This window comes from Barbatula barbatula (assembly GCF_947034865.1).
Source record: "Barbatula barbatula genome assembly, chromosome: 5".
Classification (NCBI taxonomy): Eukaryota; Metazoa; Chordata; class Actinopteri; order Cypriniformes; family Nemacheilidae; genus Barbatula; species Barbatula barbatula.
The window spans coordinates 13,966,680-13,985,559 of NC_136769.1; the positions used below are offsets into that span (position 1 = coordinate 13,966,680).

At 38.4% G+C, this 18,880-nt stretch overlaps 2 protein-coding genes and 1 long non-coding RNA gene across 7 annotated transcripts in view; 1 reads left to right on the plus strand and 2 right to left on the minus strand.

The window, feature by feature from the left end:
- Positions 1-684, minus strand: part of thraa (thyroid hormone receptor alpha a) — a 32,044-nt gene extending 31,360 nt beyond the window's left edge. Inside the window, exon 1 of the mRNA XM_079457093.1 lies at positions 377-684. The gene's annotated coding sequence lies outside the window, so the exon portion shown is untranslated. The remainder of the gene's footprint in view (positions 1-376) is intronic.
- LOC306894495 lies at positions 394-11,020 on the plus strand. Its single transcript, XR_013786698.1, has 3 exons — positions 394-682; positions 7,371-7,526; positions 9,710-11,020. It is a non-coding gene; the product is annotated as an uncharacterized lncRNA (long non-coding RNA).
- Positions 3,996-18,564, minus strand: nsfa (N-ethylmaleimide-sensitive factor a). 5 transcript variants are annotated; one of them, XR_013786697.1, is made up of 23 exons: positions 18,492-18,548; positions 12,036-12,121; positions 11,133-11,232; positions 10,916-10,955; positions 10,644-10,810; positions 10,453-10,560; positions 10,258-10,333; positions 10,014-10,169; positions 9,690-9,889; positions 9,268-9,433; positions 9,002-9,076; positions 8,728-8,915; positions 8,407-8,502; positions 8,147-8,303; positions 7,926-8,059; positions 7,772-7,838; positions 7,606-7,685; positions 7,365-7,499; positions 7,070-7,183; positions 6,138-6,193; positions 5,943-5,986; positions 5,074-5,163; positions 4,031-4,994 (listed from the first exon to the last, which is right to left on the minus strand). XR_013786697.1 is itself a non-coding variant. In XM_079457089.1 (22 exons), the coding sequence occupies exons 1-21, from the start codon at positions 18,501-18,503 to the stop codon at positions 5,956-5,958; spliced, it is 2,244 nt and encodes a 747-aa protein (XP_079313215.1). In that variant the 5' UTR covers positions 18,504-18,564; the 3' UTR covers positions 3,996-4,994; positions 5,943-5,955. The 5 variants fall into 5 exon arrangements, 4 of the variants coding, with proteins under 4 accessions (XP_079313215.1, XP_079313217.1, XP_079313216.1 ...); XM_079457089.1 differs by lacking the exon at positions 5,074-5,163 and having other exon boundaries at positions 3,996-4,994; positions 18,492-18,564; XM_079457091.1 differs by lacking the exon at positions 5,074-5,163 and having other exon boundaries at positions 18,483-18,517.
- Between the last annotated feature and the right edge of the window lie 316 nt (positions 18,565-18,880).

The following is an 18,880-nucleotide window of genomic DNA, read 5'->3' on the forward strand; positions in this document are numbered from 1 at the left end:
TTTAACCCGTTCCACACGAACGCCATTCAACGTGAACCTAACTGATCTGTGTAGATGTCAACGTTAGTTGACAAGGGGTGCTGACGAAGTCTCTCACCAGCGTGTGTACTTAACAGTATAACAGTTTTGTATTCAAGCCACATACATGGAAACTAAATCGACAAGCTTATGTAGCAGCACGTTTACTTTTGACTTCAGTTTAGAGGCGTTCGGCCACGCTGTGCGCAAAGCGCAGATCAAACAACATGAACGCGCCTGCTCATGGGCGCTACCACCTCGCAGATGTTTTAAGGCTCTGCGCTTTTGCGCGCACCATAAGTAGACACTTCTGAAGTGAGAAGCGCGACACGACAGCTGACCTGGGAAAATTACTCACCCCCTCCTTTTGAAGAAAGACAAACTGCTTCCAAATGCCGAAATGAGTACGCCGAGGTCCAGCCGGGCTCCTTTACGAAAGGTCTTCAGCGTATTCCGGATTAGCTTTAAACGCGATGCACGTTTCGGAGAAACTCGGCTACGTTTGCACCGCGCTAAAACAATTTAAATGGTAGTTTTGGAAAAGATCTACTTAAAGGCAGTTGGTACATAATTTGTTCGTCTAGGTGTGAAAGTGTACAGCGATTATGTTTAGCAGTACAGGAAAATGCAAGAGCATTACTATAGTCGCTCCACCCCCTTTACGGTAAGGACGAGCTGATGGTATAGAAGTATCTGACTATATCAAATGCTGCTCTCTACAGGTTTGCAACAGCTTAAACCTTTTTAACCATGTCTGTGATACATTACCCCGTAACACTTCACGAGACAAGGGCTTGTCGGTCTTTACAGATCGCAGAATTGAAAAAAGTTTTCTGTGAACATTAGGCAACATATTATGACATCTCAAGGAGGTAGCTAGGGATAACAAACAATATTTAGTAAGAATAATAAGCATTAAGGATTTTTTTAACTTTGAGATGTTTTATTAATTTGTTTAAAATGTCCCAACCACTGTTACACTCATGAGGCAACTGTGCACACCAATTTCTCATATTGAAATTGACTCACTACTGCCCAATGCACATATGACAATATAACAAAACACTTTATATGGTTCGGAACATGATAATTACTGTTTGAAACATCAAAAGTACATAGTGTTCCTATACAGTACATGTCAGTATTGCCAGAGGACTTTAAGCAAGATTACAAAGAGGAGTCAAAACACTGAGAAAAGTGACGTGGCTTTGCCTGGGGCTTTTACTGTGTGTCAGTCATTGAGTGATTTAGTGATTTAGGAAAGTCAAATATACATTCTGACATAAATATCCAGGTTGGCCCAGGTGAGCTAACACGCAATGGTATTAACTCTTAAATCAACACGAAAGAAAGATATAATGCTCATAAAGAGTGTGGGTTGTGATGCAGTTGTAATACAAATTGCTTATGGTTGAGAAGCGTTTTTTTGCCTTGCCCTTTCGAAGGAAGTGTAACTGTTCTGCTCTTATCTCAGTGTCCACATTTAAAAAATTACATTTCATTAAAATCTTGTCTGGCTTTCTATTTGGACATTGCTGGTTGATATGGTGTGGTGATACGCCAGCAGAACTGAGCTCTTCTGTGTGCTTTCTGTGTGTTTTGTATTGGTAATGGGATTGTACTTCTATTCCTGTTACATTAACGTGTATAGAGAATGCAGAACTAAACATATTTAGCACAACTCCCACCAAGAAACTAAAGAGGCAAATATATTTTTTGAAATGATATTCATGGCAATAGAATATATTTGCCTTTCTCACACTTTCACTTTTGTAATTTGGTCTCATGGTAGATCTGCCGTTGTATAGACTTAAGTTTAAATCTATAGGGTTAAATTAATCCTTGGGGACATAACAACGGTATACCACTAAGAAAGCCTGCGTAATAGCTTAACTTTTAGATATTCAACTACCAGCTATTAGTACAGTGTGCTATTTAAAAAGACACATGTTTATTTGTTTAACTTAAATTAGTCTGCTAGGCACAACCTGGAAACCTGAGGAGAAATATATAGTACTTTTGCATTACTATATTAAATGATATAACATGAGTACATTTCCGTACATTACCTGTTCATCCTGGCAGTCCCCTCCATTCAGTTAAAAGGAGACTGGTATCCAGTTTTTAGTGCACTGGTCCATCGAACACTATTTTCTGCTTGGTCACTTATTTAGTAGACAAGATACTGGAATTAAAATCAAATTTGCATCTATGACACAGGCACCTTGCCTCATTGACAACACCCCCACCCCAAAAAACAATATTAGCACTAGCCCAAAGGTCTGTGCAAGACTGTACAGTATATAATCTGAAGTTTGTTAAGTAAATCCTACATATGTCAACAACAATATGAGGTGCTTGTAGTCCAAAACATCATTAGAAATGTGTAACCCTTTTCAATTGAATTTGAACAAATTATAAGTATTAAGGTAAACTGTGTTACAACTGAAGGAATAAAGTGAAAAGTTGGTAAATATGAAAATCTTATAAAAATCTCAAATTTTCTCATTTTATTAATGCACTAACAATGAAGTGCACAAATCTGATCAGATTTGCTAGAGATCTGGCTGATTGAAGACAACATTCCCCATGTTCCGTGGGCTTCCCACTAGCAAGACTGAGTAGAACATGTGGGGATTATGCAGAAGAAGAGGACCAGAGAGCGGATCAGAAACATGGGGGGACCTCTGTCATAATAACCGTGTAAAATCCAATTCCAGTTGATCCCCTAAAAGCACATATCAAAGTCACCCCTGCAGGGCAAAGCAGAGACAGATGAAAGTGTTTTACTCAGAAACAACTTCTAAAGAGCAATGTGTGTGTGAGGTTTGAGTTATGTCCGTGTTTGTGGCGGTTGTCTTCTATCTTTGCATACTGAGTGATAAACCCTCAACCATATGTAACTGGGTAAACTGATTTAATCATGCCACACAAACTCAGTCTGTGTCTGGACTTCAAAATTCTGCCATTATAATTTGTTTGAATTGGGTTGTGAAAAAAAGTTTGAAAACATTTTCATTAACATTGATTCGTGCACAAATCTGTAGGGTATATGGTTACAAAATTCTCACTTTCCCTAACATTGAGACTCACACGCACAACATTTGTACTTGAACTGAAGTGATGTGGTGTATTTCTATATGTATAGTCCTGCTGAAGTCAAAAGAACCAAGGACAACCTTTCAAGACACTTTCCAGAGCTTACTTGATAATGAATGTCTTGATAGATAAATGGGAATGTTTCATTCGCCATAGTTACTTGTTTGCACTGTAGCCTACAATAGCGTGTCCTTAAAATGCTTGTTCTTTCTGCTACATTAGACATGCAATGCTTTTGAGATCAGTTCTTTCTAACAAAATCTGCCATTCCTAGTACCTCGTGTTCTTATTTGTCAAAGCTTGTCTCGTCATAATGGCATCACATTTTACAGGTCTTTCATTTGAGTTAACAATAAAGATGCTGTTGAAAAGCACACATTTATGGGAAGACGCAGTGTTGGAGATAGAGATCTTTCAGGAGTGTAACGTTTATGATACACCCTGCAGTTACATGGCCTGTGCATGCGAGGCCCTGCTCTTGCATGCTTAACATTTAACGCCTAATCTCAACTCTTAGTCTTTGTCAATACACAAAGTTTCAAAGAGATCATTTTGGGTCACTCACCATGATTTAGCTGAACTCTGCTGCCACCGTCTGGACAGTTAAGGGAACAGTTCACCCAAAAATTAACATTATGTCATCATCATCAAACGTGTATGACTTTCTTCTGCAGAAGACAAAATAAGATATTTGAAATAGGATTGGTAACAAAATAACATTCCTCCAAATAGATTTAAGTTGTATGGGCACAAAACATGGAAAACATTTCTCAGAATATCTTCGTCTGTGTCCCACATAACAGTCAAATACAGGTTTGAAGTTAGATTAGGGTGAACATTACACTAAACAGTTCTTCATCACACCAGAAAAAACCTATCAGAGTAATTAGGTTGTTGTTGTTTTTTTATTATTGCAGTAACACAATTTTGCATCTGGTTGTACATCTCCAATAGCCATAACAGATCACAGAGATCTGTACATCAAACACTAGTCACAGAAACCATTGAGAAAACAAAGTTCAGCCAAAAAAGCAATACAGAAAGCAACATTTTCATAAATAATACATTCAAAAACCATTTCTACACACACAGTACACAAATAAATACACCCACACATATGAGATGACTGAAGCTGACTTGTGGGGCGAGCTTCTGAATGCACACACACACACACTCACTCACTAAAACGCATACTCAGATTATCAATCAACTGTAGATCTGATCTCTCATATTATATTCAAGGTTCTTCACAAAGTGCTTACAAACACACATGAACATATATTATATACTGTATGTTTTACCAGCTCTGACACCATAACCAAGATTAAAAATAGAACCAAACAAAAAACTTAACTCTGCGGTCAAACTATGTATAAAATCATAAATATAACACTGTGATCTATTTGTTGTTTTCTTGTGTTACCACAACACAATCACAAAGGTAAGGTTCTGCGTATACACACTACAGACAGCACGGCTCATTTTCACTGTATACATACTAAAAGCTTTCTTAAATCCTACTTATAGATGTTGCGTGATAGAGACGCACTACATATGTGTCCTGTATGTAGCAACATATGTACATGTTTTTTTAATCAGAATATTTTTTTACATCTTCATGGCTTCGATTAGACCGAGATTAACTGGATTTAAACATATTCATGTAAACAAACAGCATACAGAAATATTTCACAAAGCACAAGACGATATTGTGGTTGGATATGAGCGGAGACCACACGAGGGCTCTGAGACCTCTGTCGGGATATCAATTTTTGCGTGGATGGTGAGTCTGCTCGTAGTTGCCAAGGGAACATGCAGAGGGCAGTGAATACCTTCGGTTGTCTTCTGTCTTGTGTTACTCGTAGACACCACGGTCTCTGTAGAGGAAGGTAGAGGGTGAGATGGTGTTGGTTGTGTACTCGGTGAAAGTGTGATTCTGAGTTGTGTTTATTCAACCTTGGTTCTGACACCTGTGCAGTTTGATGTTTGAAGGAAGTCCAAATTTAAAGACAAACTCTGAGACACAGTGAATTTGATGTCTGGCATCTGAAAGTAAATAATTGCCCTTCTTCACTGTTTATCTAAGACTGACTCTGCTTGAATGTTTCTGCTTAGTACACAACTAGCATGTTGTTCCAAATAAAGAAATATTTCTCTTTGTACCCTTTTATCACGTCTGTTACTTTCGTCAAAACTCATTCTTAGTATCTAATGATGGATAGGACAGTAAAGTTACATTCTAAATGTGTCCTTTATATTACTATTCAAAGCAGAGATAAAACACACACAGGTTGAGTTGCTACGGGACACTAGTTTCTAGTTTCTCTTTCCAGGTTTCCCACTTAAAGGGATGGTTCACCCCCCTCTCCAAAAAAATGTCTGTCATCATTTATTTACCCTTGTCTCATTCCATACACACAAACACAAACGGTATTTTGAGAAATGTCTCAGTGCTTCTGTGAGCATACAATGGAAGTCAATGGGGGCCAGTGTTGTTTGGTTTCCAACGTACTTCAAAATGTCTTTGTTTGTGTTCTACAGAAGAAAGAAAGTCATGCAGATTTGGAATGATGGAGTGAATAAATGATGACAGAATTTTCATTACATTTACATTTTATGCATTTGGCAGATGCTTTTATCCAAGCCGACTTACATTGCATTGTACTTATACATTTGTTTCTGACAATGTTATATTATTGACATAATATTATGTCATTATTGGGTGAGCTATCCCTTTAAGGTTGAAACTGAGTGTAAGGAGAGTTCAAAGCCACTATTTGGACGGCTCTGAGTACAGAACACTCCACTGTACCGTAAACCCTTACCATCATGCTGACGTTAAATTCGGATGTGATTGTTTTCATCCAGCCTGTCAATTAACATTCAAATAAAAAGAAAAACATGCGCTACATCAGAACTCCACATCAGATTTTTTATCTCGTCTCCAGATACGCAAGGCAGCAGGTTTTATACTTTAAATGCATCACAGCGACAAACATAAAGTTACGGCGAATACTCACGCTCCTTCTTCTCTAAGCAGAGAGAGGAACTTGCTGACTCTGTACGCTTGATCCATCTAGAGAGAGGAGAGTAAACATCAGCTTCTATAAATAAACTCTTTTCATTGCTAGGTTATTTGATTGTCTATGCGGTTCTGTCATAAGATACTCATCGGACTGACAGGCTTTAGATTTGCCATGTTATTCATCTGTGTGAGTCAACACGTGAAGCGGCAGAAAAATAAAATGAATGAATTATTTAGATGCCCTTCAAAAGATACACGTTGGAAAGGCGCTCGGGCTCATCAAATTGCTTGTCCAAACCTCACAGCATTAAGAGATTACTGCAGCTGCACTTGAGAAAATGAAGTGTGATGATGGAAAGATTTCCTGTGCCAATTCCATAACATTTACAATGTGTGTTGTGCACCAAAAGCAAAGTTTTAGCAGAAATAAAGAGTGAAAGACATCAAATTAACTTGATCTATTAACATCAATGTTTTGGTCACTTAATACGAATGTGCAATGGAAACTTTTCACAGTTATTAATATTATTTGTATTATTCTTATAGAACTATTAATTATTATGTTCATTAATATTATTAGTGTTTTTTATTTGCAGCATACTTGAATGCTCTTGTTGTATAAACTAATAACAGTCAAAACAATGTCATGTAAAATATATGCATTAATATAGTCTCTTGATTGTGAAAAACTGCATCTTAATTTAATTATGAATGTTTATTTTAATGCTGTCAAAATTCATTTATATTAACAAAACATCAGACATGGAATCGGTAGTCACTTCTTCACATATTAATATCATATCTCATACTAATAGATGTGCCTTCAAATTTTCCTATTCATTCTGCGTTTTTTAGGAGTGTTTAGCTGACCTGTAATGACCTAAACACTATTTACAGATCTCCGTAGTATTGTTCCCTATAGCTTACCTGCAGAGACATCTCAATAAGCATGAGAAGCTTCTTAATGCCAATCCAAACTCTTTTTCCCTTCACATGCTGGGCAATGGTGGTTCTCTCAGCATCCGTGAAGGTGCCCAGGAGCTTTAGATCAACACAAAAGAACAAGATTAGAAATGTAACAGTTTGTGTTTGTAAACGTCTGAGGTGGTGTGTAACATGATTAAGTGTGATTAAACAGCACCCTCTGCTGGATAGTTCAACTATCCTGCATCTCCGATTTTAGAATGTGTGACTTACTATGCTAACTTGTGATGTATCTCACCTCTAGAGCTTCAACCAGGTGATCCCCAGAAGAGATGTTTTGCACGTGAATAGTGGTGCTGAACGCATCCAGCATCTCCATCTCTTGCAGAACGTCTTTGCGGCTGGTTGTACCGATGATCAGCAGCTTTCGACCCTTAAGAGGAAGAGCGGACATGTTACTGTATGTTTATAATCTCCCAATCTAATATAAATTAAATGCATTTAAATTCACAAAAAACATTCAGAACACGAGCACTTACATGAGGTGGAGTTTTCTTCAGCAAAACCAACAGAGCCTGAAGGACCAGGTTGGAGAAGCGGGGACCAATCGGCACATAATCTGTTTTACCACACAAAGTTCATTAAAACTGTTTCTTTTATTCCAAAAAACACCAATTCATATAAGAATGAGGAGAAAGTTGCAACCTAATAGACGTTCAATGTCATCAATCACAACACAGCTGAGCTGAGACTTGTACGCGTCGTCAAAGAACTGAACAGGAATAGTGTCCGTTGTAAAAAACAGTATGCATTAAACATCCATAACATTGCTAACATATTTTAATTCACTGCCACAAACCTTCTTGATGGCCTGGCATTTGGAGATCTCCGAGTGGCCAATCATCTTGTCCGGAGAGCAGATCTTAATAAATGGAAACTGCGAGTCCTCTGAGATCTTAGCAGCCAGGGCTGTCTTGCCACTGTGAGGAGGTCCTGAGATACACAGGCGTACGTTTGAATACGGTTTCAAACCCTTGTGTTAGATATAATACTGTTAAAACAATTCAAATGAAAACGAACCCTCGAGAAGCACAGACACCAGTGGTGTGCGATCACTGTTTTTGGTCTGCTGTACCAGCAGCTCTCCATCCTCCAGCACACGCGTGACCGGATCACCCCATTTAATGATCCCATTCATTATATAACTGGTGTAGTCTTCTTGGTTGGTGCCAAAAGCCTAACAAGAGACGAAAGCATGAAATCACTCGCAAGTTAATAAAAACAAATAATCATTGATACTATTTTTGCTTGGAAAAGGTTTTTAGCTTTAAGATACTTACAGGTTTAATGTCATTATTTAAAGACGCCATGAAGTCTGAACGAGTGACCAGGAGTTTCTCTGCTCTCTCCATGTCCACCTCTACAGTGGATGTGGCCTGGAACATGATCATTTCAATTTTACCTTCATACATTGTGCTGGCAACTTCTTACAGTAAACATTTGAATTCAAAATCATGAAATAAAATATTTTATTTCACAACCATGCAATGTATTGCTGTCCACAATGGTGTTACAGTTATACTATAACTGTTCAAAACTTTATTTGAACACCTTTTGTGTAAAAATACATGATGTAGAGTGAGGGAGGCAGTACTCAGTACCTTAATGTGGCGGTTCATGGCAGTGGACTGGGCGGCTCTAACCAGACCCTCCAGTTCCGCTCCACTGTAGTTCTTGGTCTCGGTGGCCAGTTCTTTAACATCCACATCAGTAGAGATGAGGTTAAACTCTCTCATCTTAGCAGTGTGAATGTTCAGGATCTGAAGACGGCCCTTCTCATCCGGTAAACCTAAATAATGACAGAGATGCAGACATGCGACATTAAACACAGATAGAGTCATACATGCCTCCAGCAGAACAAAGATAAAGTCTTACCGATCTCCATCTTCACTTCAAATCGGCCCGGTCTCATCAAAGCTTCATCTATCAGGTCAGGCCTGTTAGTCATGCCTTTTAGACAAAAGAAAGTGCACGGCAAAAAACAGTCAATCAGAGATACAAAAATAGACAACCCAAGATGTTACAGCCAGTGACTTCATAAGCTCATAAAGACCAATATGCATCACATTATTGTTGTGTATATATATATATATATATATATATATATAAATAGATCAAATGTATCTTGTGCAGTTATTCACCTATGACGAGAATGTTGTTGAGCTGCTCCACTCCATCGATCTTTGACAGGAGCTGGTTGACCACAGTGTCATGAACACCTGTACTGCCGGCACTTGTACCACGCTGCTTACAGATAGCATCCAGTTCATCAAAGATAATAATGTGCAGACCACTGTTAGCCCCCAACTGCAGAGACAAAAAAGAGCATAGTATTGAGGAGATATAGCTAAATAAAGAGTATAGTAGTAGAATAGTAAAGCACAGTACAGTAAAGTATAGCAAAATATAGCTGTATAGTGTAGTGTAGCATATTGTGGTATAATACAATATAGTTCAATATAATATAGCACAGAACGTAAATTACAGAATGTAAATGTATAGTAAAGTAAAGTGTATTGTAGTACATAGGCTGTGGTCATAAGACTTTGGTTTATCATCTCACCCTTTTCTGTTCTTCCTCAGCATCTGCAAACAGCTTCCTAATGTTGGCCTCAGATTCACCCACATACTTGTTGAGGATCTCTGGACCGTTGACAATCTTTGGCTCTCTGGCATTCAGCATCTTACCGATCTGCCTGGCCATCAGTGTTTTACCACAGCCAGGAGGACCAAAGAGAAGGATGCCTTTCACGTGCTTGCAACCTGCGGTGCAGAGGAGACAACTTTAGCTTTAAGTCTTAAGCAATAAATCTGTACATGTTCAATATCTCAGCCAACAATCTTTAAGAAACATTACTAATTTCCTGATATGGAAATCCAAGCGTACCCATTTGCTCCACAATGTCAGGAGGGAATACTCGGGAAGCGAAGGCCCTACGGAAGATATCCGAGAACTCCTTGTCCAAACCACCAATACCCATTTTCTCAAAGTTCCAGTCAGGGTTAATGATGGTCTGACGTGCCTCTTTGGTCTTGGCCTTGCCTGGTGAACGAAAGGATAAAAAACAAGATTTCAATAGCGAATACTGGGCTGTTAAATATAAATTATTTTCGAACTGTATAAAACTCACCAACTAGTGTAAGAGATGAGCTCTCTGACTTTTCAAAGATCACCTGACTGTTTCCAACCAACAGACCAATCTCAATCTGTGAAAACAGATCATATTAAATTATCAACATCGTCGTATTTATATTTTACATGATTCGAAATGACTAGTTATTCTTTTTTTCTTTTTTCTGAAAAAGAAAAGAATCGCACAAAGTACCTTTTGCTTTTTGCCAGATGCTGGTTCTCCCTTTAGTATGCTGGGGTCCATACCCTCAATGCTTTTTATAACCACGCCAAAGAGCTTGTCACAGAAACTAAAGACCAGCTATGACAGATATAATGATTTATTTACAATAAACATCAAATATACTTCAATTTCACTTTAGTGTTTGGTGAAGTCGCTCTAACCTGCTGTCCCACACTAAAGCTTTGATTGTTGAAATGCTGGATGAACTCGGCAGCCATTTTGTCAGAGTCATAGGGACTGGAGTCAGTGCTCTTCTTCTGCAGGAAGTCAATCTCAATGGTCATGGCACCAATGCACTGCATGGATTTGTCAAAGTTGTAGTTTGCCACTGGTTAGAAAATGATAAGAAAACATATATAAGTAAGTAGGTTAATTTAACAATCTAAAGTTAAGCCTTAAATATAGTTTTAAAAGAATCTCCAGAAGAACATACCGTCTATTTCTTGTCCAATGGACAGGCCTGCCCATTTCCTCTATGTAAAGGAGTTCAAAAAAGAGGAGAAATATAATAAAATAGCAAAATATGCTGTTTACTGACAAAACTAGTGAAGTTGTGTGTTTTTTAAATTGTGTGGTGCATGGGCTTTTCTTGCCCCTATGGCATTCGTTGTTGTGATACAGATAAAAGGATGTTGGCGGTAGTTGTGTACCTGTGGCAAACTGAAAGCGATTGTTCCAGGAAGCACAGAGTGATGACACTTCACTGTGAACACAAACTTGTGGGTGGGTGTTGTCCTCACAGACACATGCCTGGAGAGAGATGCAGATAGGATTAAGCCTCTATGAACAATGCTCGAAAGACTGAAAACCGTGAGAATCACACAAAGTGGATAAAGATGGGTATTTAGCATGAAGTGTGATGACTTTATTATTAGCAGTTTATTACATCTTAGAATATAGAATATGTAGTATGTGGTTAGTACAAAAACATTATATAACATATTCGAAAGTCATAAGTGGCACATGTTAATGCCAACATAATTATTTGACCAGGCATTTTGACAGTATTCTCTATTGAAAATGGACCCATACTGTGTTTAAAGACATATATTATAAATGTGCATTAATATACAACTTACAATCCGCGTATATAAAACTTCAATATGCGTCAGTGTGGGACAAACCTACACACACACACACACTTCATGTTGCGACACCTTTGGACATGAGACATCAGCAGGACTGCGGCAGACTCTGTCAGTCTGAGTTAACGTCTGGACTGAATCAGCATTACACACACACACTTTACAAGCCCAAAGGAAAATCATCAGTTCTGCTGCAGGAGTTCTGACCATGTGCACTTTCTCTACAGTATCCCTCACGAGCCACATCACATGATGCAAATACATTGTCCGAACAACACGCACACAACAGTTGTTACGTGATTCTACATAACTTAAAAGGTCAGCAGTCTTAGTACTTTTTAATAAGGTGCTGGGGTGGTATGTGGGCATTTTTGCCACTATTTTTTAAATTCCAAAAGATAATTTGGTCACTTTAAATGTCTAACCATGATGCATCTGTAAGGGTCTGTGGTGTAGGTGGATACTCACTGTCCAGACTGCAGGTCTTTCTCGTTCACTACAGCACAGTTAGTCAGTGACAGCTCATCTGTCGGGCATCGGGCCGCTTGCATCGTCTGCAGAAAGAGAGAGAGATATTGAGATGCCAAGAGGTATCAGCTGACTTTTCCTTGCAAATATAAAGAAGACATTTTGCCACAAACACCAGCCTGGCAACATTGTTCCATATTTAAAATATGAGCCTACTGGATTCCTCAAGTATAAAGAAGATCAGTCTTCCCCTCATCAAAATTAAAAAAACATATTGCACGATTGATTCTTTGCAAGACTTCAAAAATAGCAAATCCCACGGTACAAAATGACAAAATGGAAGGTTGAGTGTTTTACGGTGAGCTGATTAACCAAGAAACGAAAGATTAGACTGGCAAGCACAATCTAGCAAAAACATAATGGGTGAGTCAGCAGCAATATAGATGACAACAAGTCTGATAGGCAGCAATGGCTTAGTGTTTTAGTTTTATTTGTTCCTCTTTTGTTTGCTGCTACACATACAAAAGCACAAAAATAAAACTCCTAAACAAGGAGAATAAAAGCAGGGCAGAAAGCACCAGGCGTTCCCATCGGGTATTTGAAGTAGAGAACAGAATGAGCTGCACAGAGAGAGCAGCTGCAGACTGCAACACAACAATTGAAAGGACGTCAATGAAAAAATAAAACAACATTTCAATGTAAACAGTAACGGAACTAGAATGCAGCTTTGATGTTGTTTAGAATGTACTAGATGTAGTGTAGAAATAAACACATAAATATCCCATTTTTAACTGAATTAAAGGTCCAGTTTGTGAAATTCAGCGGCAGCTAGTGGTGAGGCTGCGAATTGCAAGCAACGCTCACTCCACTCTGCCCTTTCAAAGCACTTTAGGGTGGGTGACACAGGACAAAGATGTCATCATGTTTTCGCTTCTTTGCTGAAGGAGATCACGTATGAACGTAACGCTCTGTAGAGCAGTTTGTCCGTTTAGGGCTCCTGAAGAAACAACATGGTGAATTCCATGCGAGGGAACCCGTGGTGTATGTAGATAGAAATAGCTCATTCTAATGTAATAAAAACCTAACGCTTCATTATGCAGATTCAAAGTGCAGAGGTTAACACAACAGGTCTCCATCATTTTGTTAACAAAGAGCAGTCCAGCAATTACCTTTTTACTTAACTTAAAGGTTAATCCGAGAGCTCGCACCCTGACAACATGCGTAATAAATTCACCAGACAGACTCACACTACACAACTGCTACAGTATAGGCCAACTTTATTCGACCTAAGAGTGAAACCTGATCCAGATGTGAGGATACTGAATTGTGGTTTACAACAGGCTTGTATGACTACAGCATTGTGGTGCCTTGTTAAGATATTGTGCTGTAGAGCTCACCTGGGGTGATGCTACTATGAAGGGTCAGAGCAACAGGGGTTATGGCCTGGCAGGTCTTAGGACATTGAGGATGAGCGCAAAGCTGTTGAAGCATACTAGCATACTGCCCAGACTGGCAAGTAAGGCAAGTGGAGGCAGTGGGATTTGGAGAGCATACATACCTTGAAAAATATTACGACCTTGGGGGGGCCAATGCATGCAAGCAGGAAGGAGGGGAAAAGGACATAAGTGAATTGAAATAGCAAGCTACACATTGAGCTCAAACAGCCGAAAAAAGCAGATGCGCGTATGGTCGAGTGTGCAGCATGCAGTGCAGAATTAGTATTGATTGCATATGGGTTTAAAGAAATAGCAGATTGCAGGCAAATGCTGAAATTTAAGATGGGGGAATGCATACCTTTGCTGCATTTTTGACGTTTTAAACAGACAAACGTCGGCAACAAACATAGACATTTATAAATCTTAAATAATTTAAAATGTAAAGCTTTTTTTCACCATCATGGCGAGTCAAACATGCAAACATGCACAACTTACTTTGTTTTGTGAAAGACTAAATAAGATGTTTCTTTAGTTCAAAGTGTAGCCAAAGGCATGGGTTAAATTCACAGGGAACGCATAAACTGATAACAGATTTAACATTTATAAATTGCTTTTGATAAACGTATCAGATGCTTCTTGATGTTCCGAGAAACAGGTTAAGAAATAAAGGTGACCGTGCTTTTTCAGTGGTGGCACCAAATTTGCGGAATGGTTTACCTTTACATTTAAGAACTGCTCAGACTGTTGGCATTTTTAAGTCATTACTTAAGACACACCTGTATTCTTTGGCTTTTATATCAGGCTGAGCGGAGACATTGTGATGTTTTTATATTAAATATATACTCACTGGCCACTTTATTATGTACACCTGTCCAACTGCCTGGTAACGCAAATTTCTAAACAGCCAATCACATGGAAGCCACTCAATGCATTTAGGCATGTAGACATGGTCAGGACGTCCTGCTGCAGTTCAAACCGAGCGTCAGAATGGGGAAGAAAGGTGATTTAAGTGACTTTGAACGTGGCATGGTTGTTGGTGCCAGACGGGCCTGTCTGAGTATTTCAGAAACTGCCATCTCTAGGGTTTACAGAGAATGATCCGAAAAAGAGAAAATATCCAGTGAGCGGCAGTTCTGTGGGCGCAAATGCCTTGTTGATGCCAGAGGTCAGAGGAGAATTGCCAGACTGGTTCGAGCTGATAGAAAGGCAACAGTAACTCAAATAACCACTTGTTACAACCGAGGTATGCAGAAGAGCATCTCTGAACACACAACACGTCGAACCTTGAGGCGGATGGGCTGCAACAGCAGAAGACCACACCGTGTGCCACTCCTGACAGCTAAGAACAGGAAACTAAGGCTACAATTGGCACAGGCTCACCAAAATTGGACAAAAGAAGATTGGAAAAACGTTGCCTGGCCTGATGAGTCTCGATTTCTGCTGCGACATTCGGATGGTAGGGTCAAAATTTGCCGTCAACAACATGAAAGCATGGATCCATCTTGCCTTGTATCAACGGTTCAGGCTGGTGGTGGTGGTGTAATGGTGTGGGGGATATTTTCTTGGCACAATTTGGGACCATTAGTACCAATTGAGCATCGTGTCAACGCCACAGCCTACCTGAGTATTGTTGCTGACAAAGACCATCCCTTTATGACCACAGTGTACCCATCTTCAGATGGCTACTTCCAGCAGTATAACGCGCCATGTCATAAAGCGTGAATCATCTCAGACTGGTTTCTTGAACATGACAATGAGTTCACTAAAATGGTGTGATGCTATCATGTCAATATGGACCAAAATCTCTGAGGAATGTTTTCAATACCTTGTTGAATCTATGCCACGAAGGATTAAGGCAGTTCTGAAGGCAAAAGGGGGTCCAACCCGGTACTAGTAAGGTGTTCCTAATAAAATGGCCGGTGAGTGTATATATTTGATATATATTTATATTCCTATTAATTATTTTTCCATTGTATTAGTGTTGCTTGTGTGTGATTGCCTTTGGACATTGTGAAGCACTTTGGTCAACCATGGTTTACATCTCATTTAGTGATCCACAGACAAAAGCTATTCATTTGGTTTTGGAACAAAATGGAAGAGTTAATGATTGCAAACTGAAATTTTGTAGTGAATCTCAAATCCAAAACAAGCCATCATGATTGTGGAAATAAAAAAGCGTTAAAGCATTGACACAGCCTTATGAACTCTTCTTGCATATCTGTTCTTTTTTATAGTTGAAATTTAACAATGTTAGAAAACTCCTAAAATAAAACAGGAAACATTAAGGTCCATCCCCAAATTAATTGCAATATATTTCTAAACATACCAATTCAGCGCAAAACAAATACCAAATGCTGCTTGTCATTTCATCTTCCAGAAAAAGCTATTTCAAGCAGCTCTGCTCCCCTTATCTAATGGGGTTGTGCCTCTAGAGTAATACAAAATGAGGAACATCAATACTGTCAAGAAGTAACCACAGACTGTTTAGGGAATCTTGTGTTACAGGACTTACTACAATTGCTTGTGTAATAAGAAAATGACTTATTCCCCTCCAGACTATGATTAAGCATTATTGGTTTCTAACTGCCTCAATGTACATGCCAATTTCATAAGCAACACCGTGAAATATGTAACGGAGAAATAATCAACATGAAATATAACGAAAAGGCTTTAACAAATACACAAAATATCTTAATAAATAAATCCTAAACTAATATATAGCCTATACAGAAGCTGGATACTTCGGAATGGAAGGATATTGCTTCTGATCAAATGCATAACAGTTAGGGAGGATGATGAAAGGTGTGCATGAGGATAAAACTATTATTTAGTGTGTAAAAATCTAGAAAACAATATGACCGAGAAACATCTGTCCCCCACACATTATTCTGCAAAATAAATCTCATCAAGCTTCAAATAAGTCAACCACAACTTATAACCCAACAAGCAAACCAAGAAAAAGTAATTTATTATTCAAATCTGTTGAACAAAACCATGGTTTACTTAGGATTTCCAATAAGTCAACCATTTACAGATCAATTAAGCTATGACATACCAAATTTCATGTCACTGCTTTAACATGACTTGCAATTTCAACAAAACGTTTTTAAGAAATCTATCTTTCTAATGTGTCATTAATCACCCCGGAGGGAGACCTAATTGAAAACATTTCCATGGCAGAGAGCGAACTAAAACTCTTTACTGATGAGTTCTGTGTCTCAAATGACATTACATAGTCATTGGTTTTAAGGAGTTATCAAAAGCATGATGAATTTGCCTTATGTTTTTATTATAACCGAGTGTTCTTGTTCTTCAACTCAACACAGCATTATCAGTACGAAGTTTGTAGGTTTAATTCCCAGAGAACACAGCAACACATATAGTGATAAAAAGTATATTGTGAAGTGCATTCTTGTTTACATCTGTCAAATACATAACCGAAAATGTGACTTGAGAAGATTGTGTTTCCTAATTAGCCGTGTGGACCAAACCAAACAATAAAATCGTCAACCTTACATTCATGCCCCGTCAGACATCATAGGATTGAAAATAATACAAAAACCTTTGTTTTATGATGTTTTATTGTATTATTTAGCTGTATCAGAACAACCCAACTGGACTTTGATTGGAATGCACAGTAAAAAAACAGAGATCTGGAAAATTAAGTATTGACTGAGTTTTATATATATATATATATATATATATATATATATATATATATATATATATATATATATATTATACATTAGTGAACTCTGTGCCCACACATTTCACACAGCATTTGTCTGGAAGTAAGTTTGATTGATTAATCTGCGGTTTATAAACACATATCTTCCCATTCTCAAAAATCATATGAATGAGTCACAATGCATTCCTTTTTGCTCAACAAAAACAACAAATTATCTCAAGATACACCGACTTGTGTACTAGAGGCATACCAGAAAATATCTTCACTAAACAATTATTGTGGCCAAATTAATTCACAATAACAATATTATCACAATATGAAATATAAATGTTTGCATTGCAATAGTGGATGACTTCCATTATAGTGACGTGGCAATCAAGTCCAATCCTAAGGACCAACCAAGAACCAGGTATGTATGAGTTTAATAAAAATGCATCACAATCGATGCGCAATAAACATGCTGATCCTTTTTACAAAATAGATAACAATTTAAACCTGAATGATATATTATTATTTCGATCTATCAGTATACATTTTCATGTTATGACCGCAATAATGATGAAATTGCTATTCATGAGGCTTTTCTATTGCGACTACCAATCCACCGTGAGCGCGTTTTAATCTTCCGCATAGGCGAGGGGTGGCTGTACAGAGGCTTTGCGAACTAAAATTTGCATTGGGGAAATATGTTTCTGTCGATATTTTGAACTAAATAGGCCTACATCAAGCGCAGGCTTGCTCAACGTTATATACCACAAGCACCGTGAGCGATTGTGATGCGCTTATGTGAGCATTACGCGAGCCAAGGTTAAATCCCCTGCTCGATCACTCAATGCAATGGATCACGGTATCCTGTGATATATCGCTCCACATCACCGATGTTCAAAAGAAAACATGCTACACGACTTCACACAAACACCAGGCCCAGCGATATGAAATCATTGATGAAACAACCAAAATAGCCCGATGTTTTGATGCTGTACGATTTGCAATTGCAAATATCAACCTTTGCGTAGTCATTATAAGCTTCACCAATGGGCTCACACTATATAAAATAACCGCCTAAATTTCCCGAGTCAATACAAATAGCTTGCTGGACAACAAATGTTAATCCCCCAGTAGGCTATGCACGCATTACCATCCTATGAAAAGCAACGATCAATACTTCTGTACATTTACAGCATCTGTGGTTAATAAATGAATCAAATGTTTTGCTTTTTGTGAAATAACAAGCCAAAGCTCATCTCAGTCGCGCTCTACATAAATAGTATAGAGAAAAGATCACTCTTAATATCGTAGTTTATTCGTAATTGAAATGGAAGCATATCTTACCCGAGTCGCCATCTTTGCGTTGGGTGATGCACAGCGCTAAAGCAGCACCAGAGCAGTGAACAGCAACACGGGCGAGAGCAGCGCATGCGCACTTCCGTTACAGGTGCCTAAAACTAACCCCGCAATGTGACGTCTCTTCTCATTTTCAGTGCGACGATCGTACGACAGCTTTCTAATAAGTGTATACGTTGCAACCACAAACTAATAATGATAAATAATGGATCCGACTATTAAATTACATTGCACGCTTACAGATTATTAGGCCTACAGATGGTTTACTCGCGAGCCCATGTAGCAGTTTTTCTGCGTTTCAGTATTTGTGCAATAATAACGTTTTTGAGATAAATAAGTGTGAACCCCCTTCAAGCATAACAAAAGAAAGTGTAGCG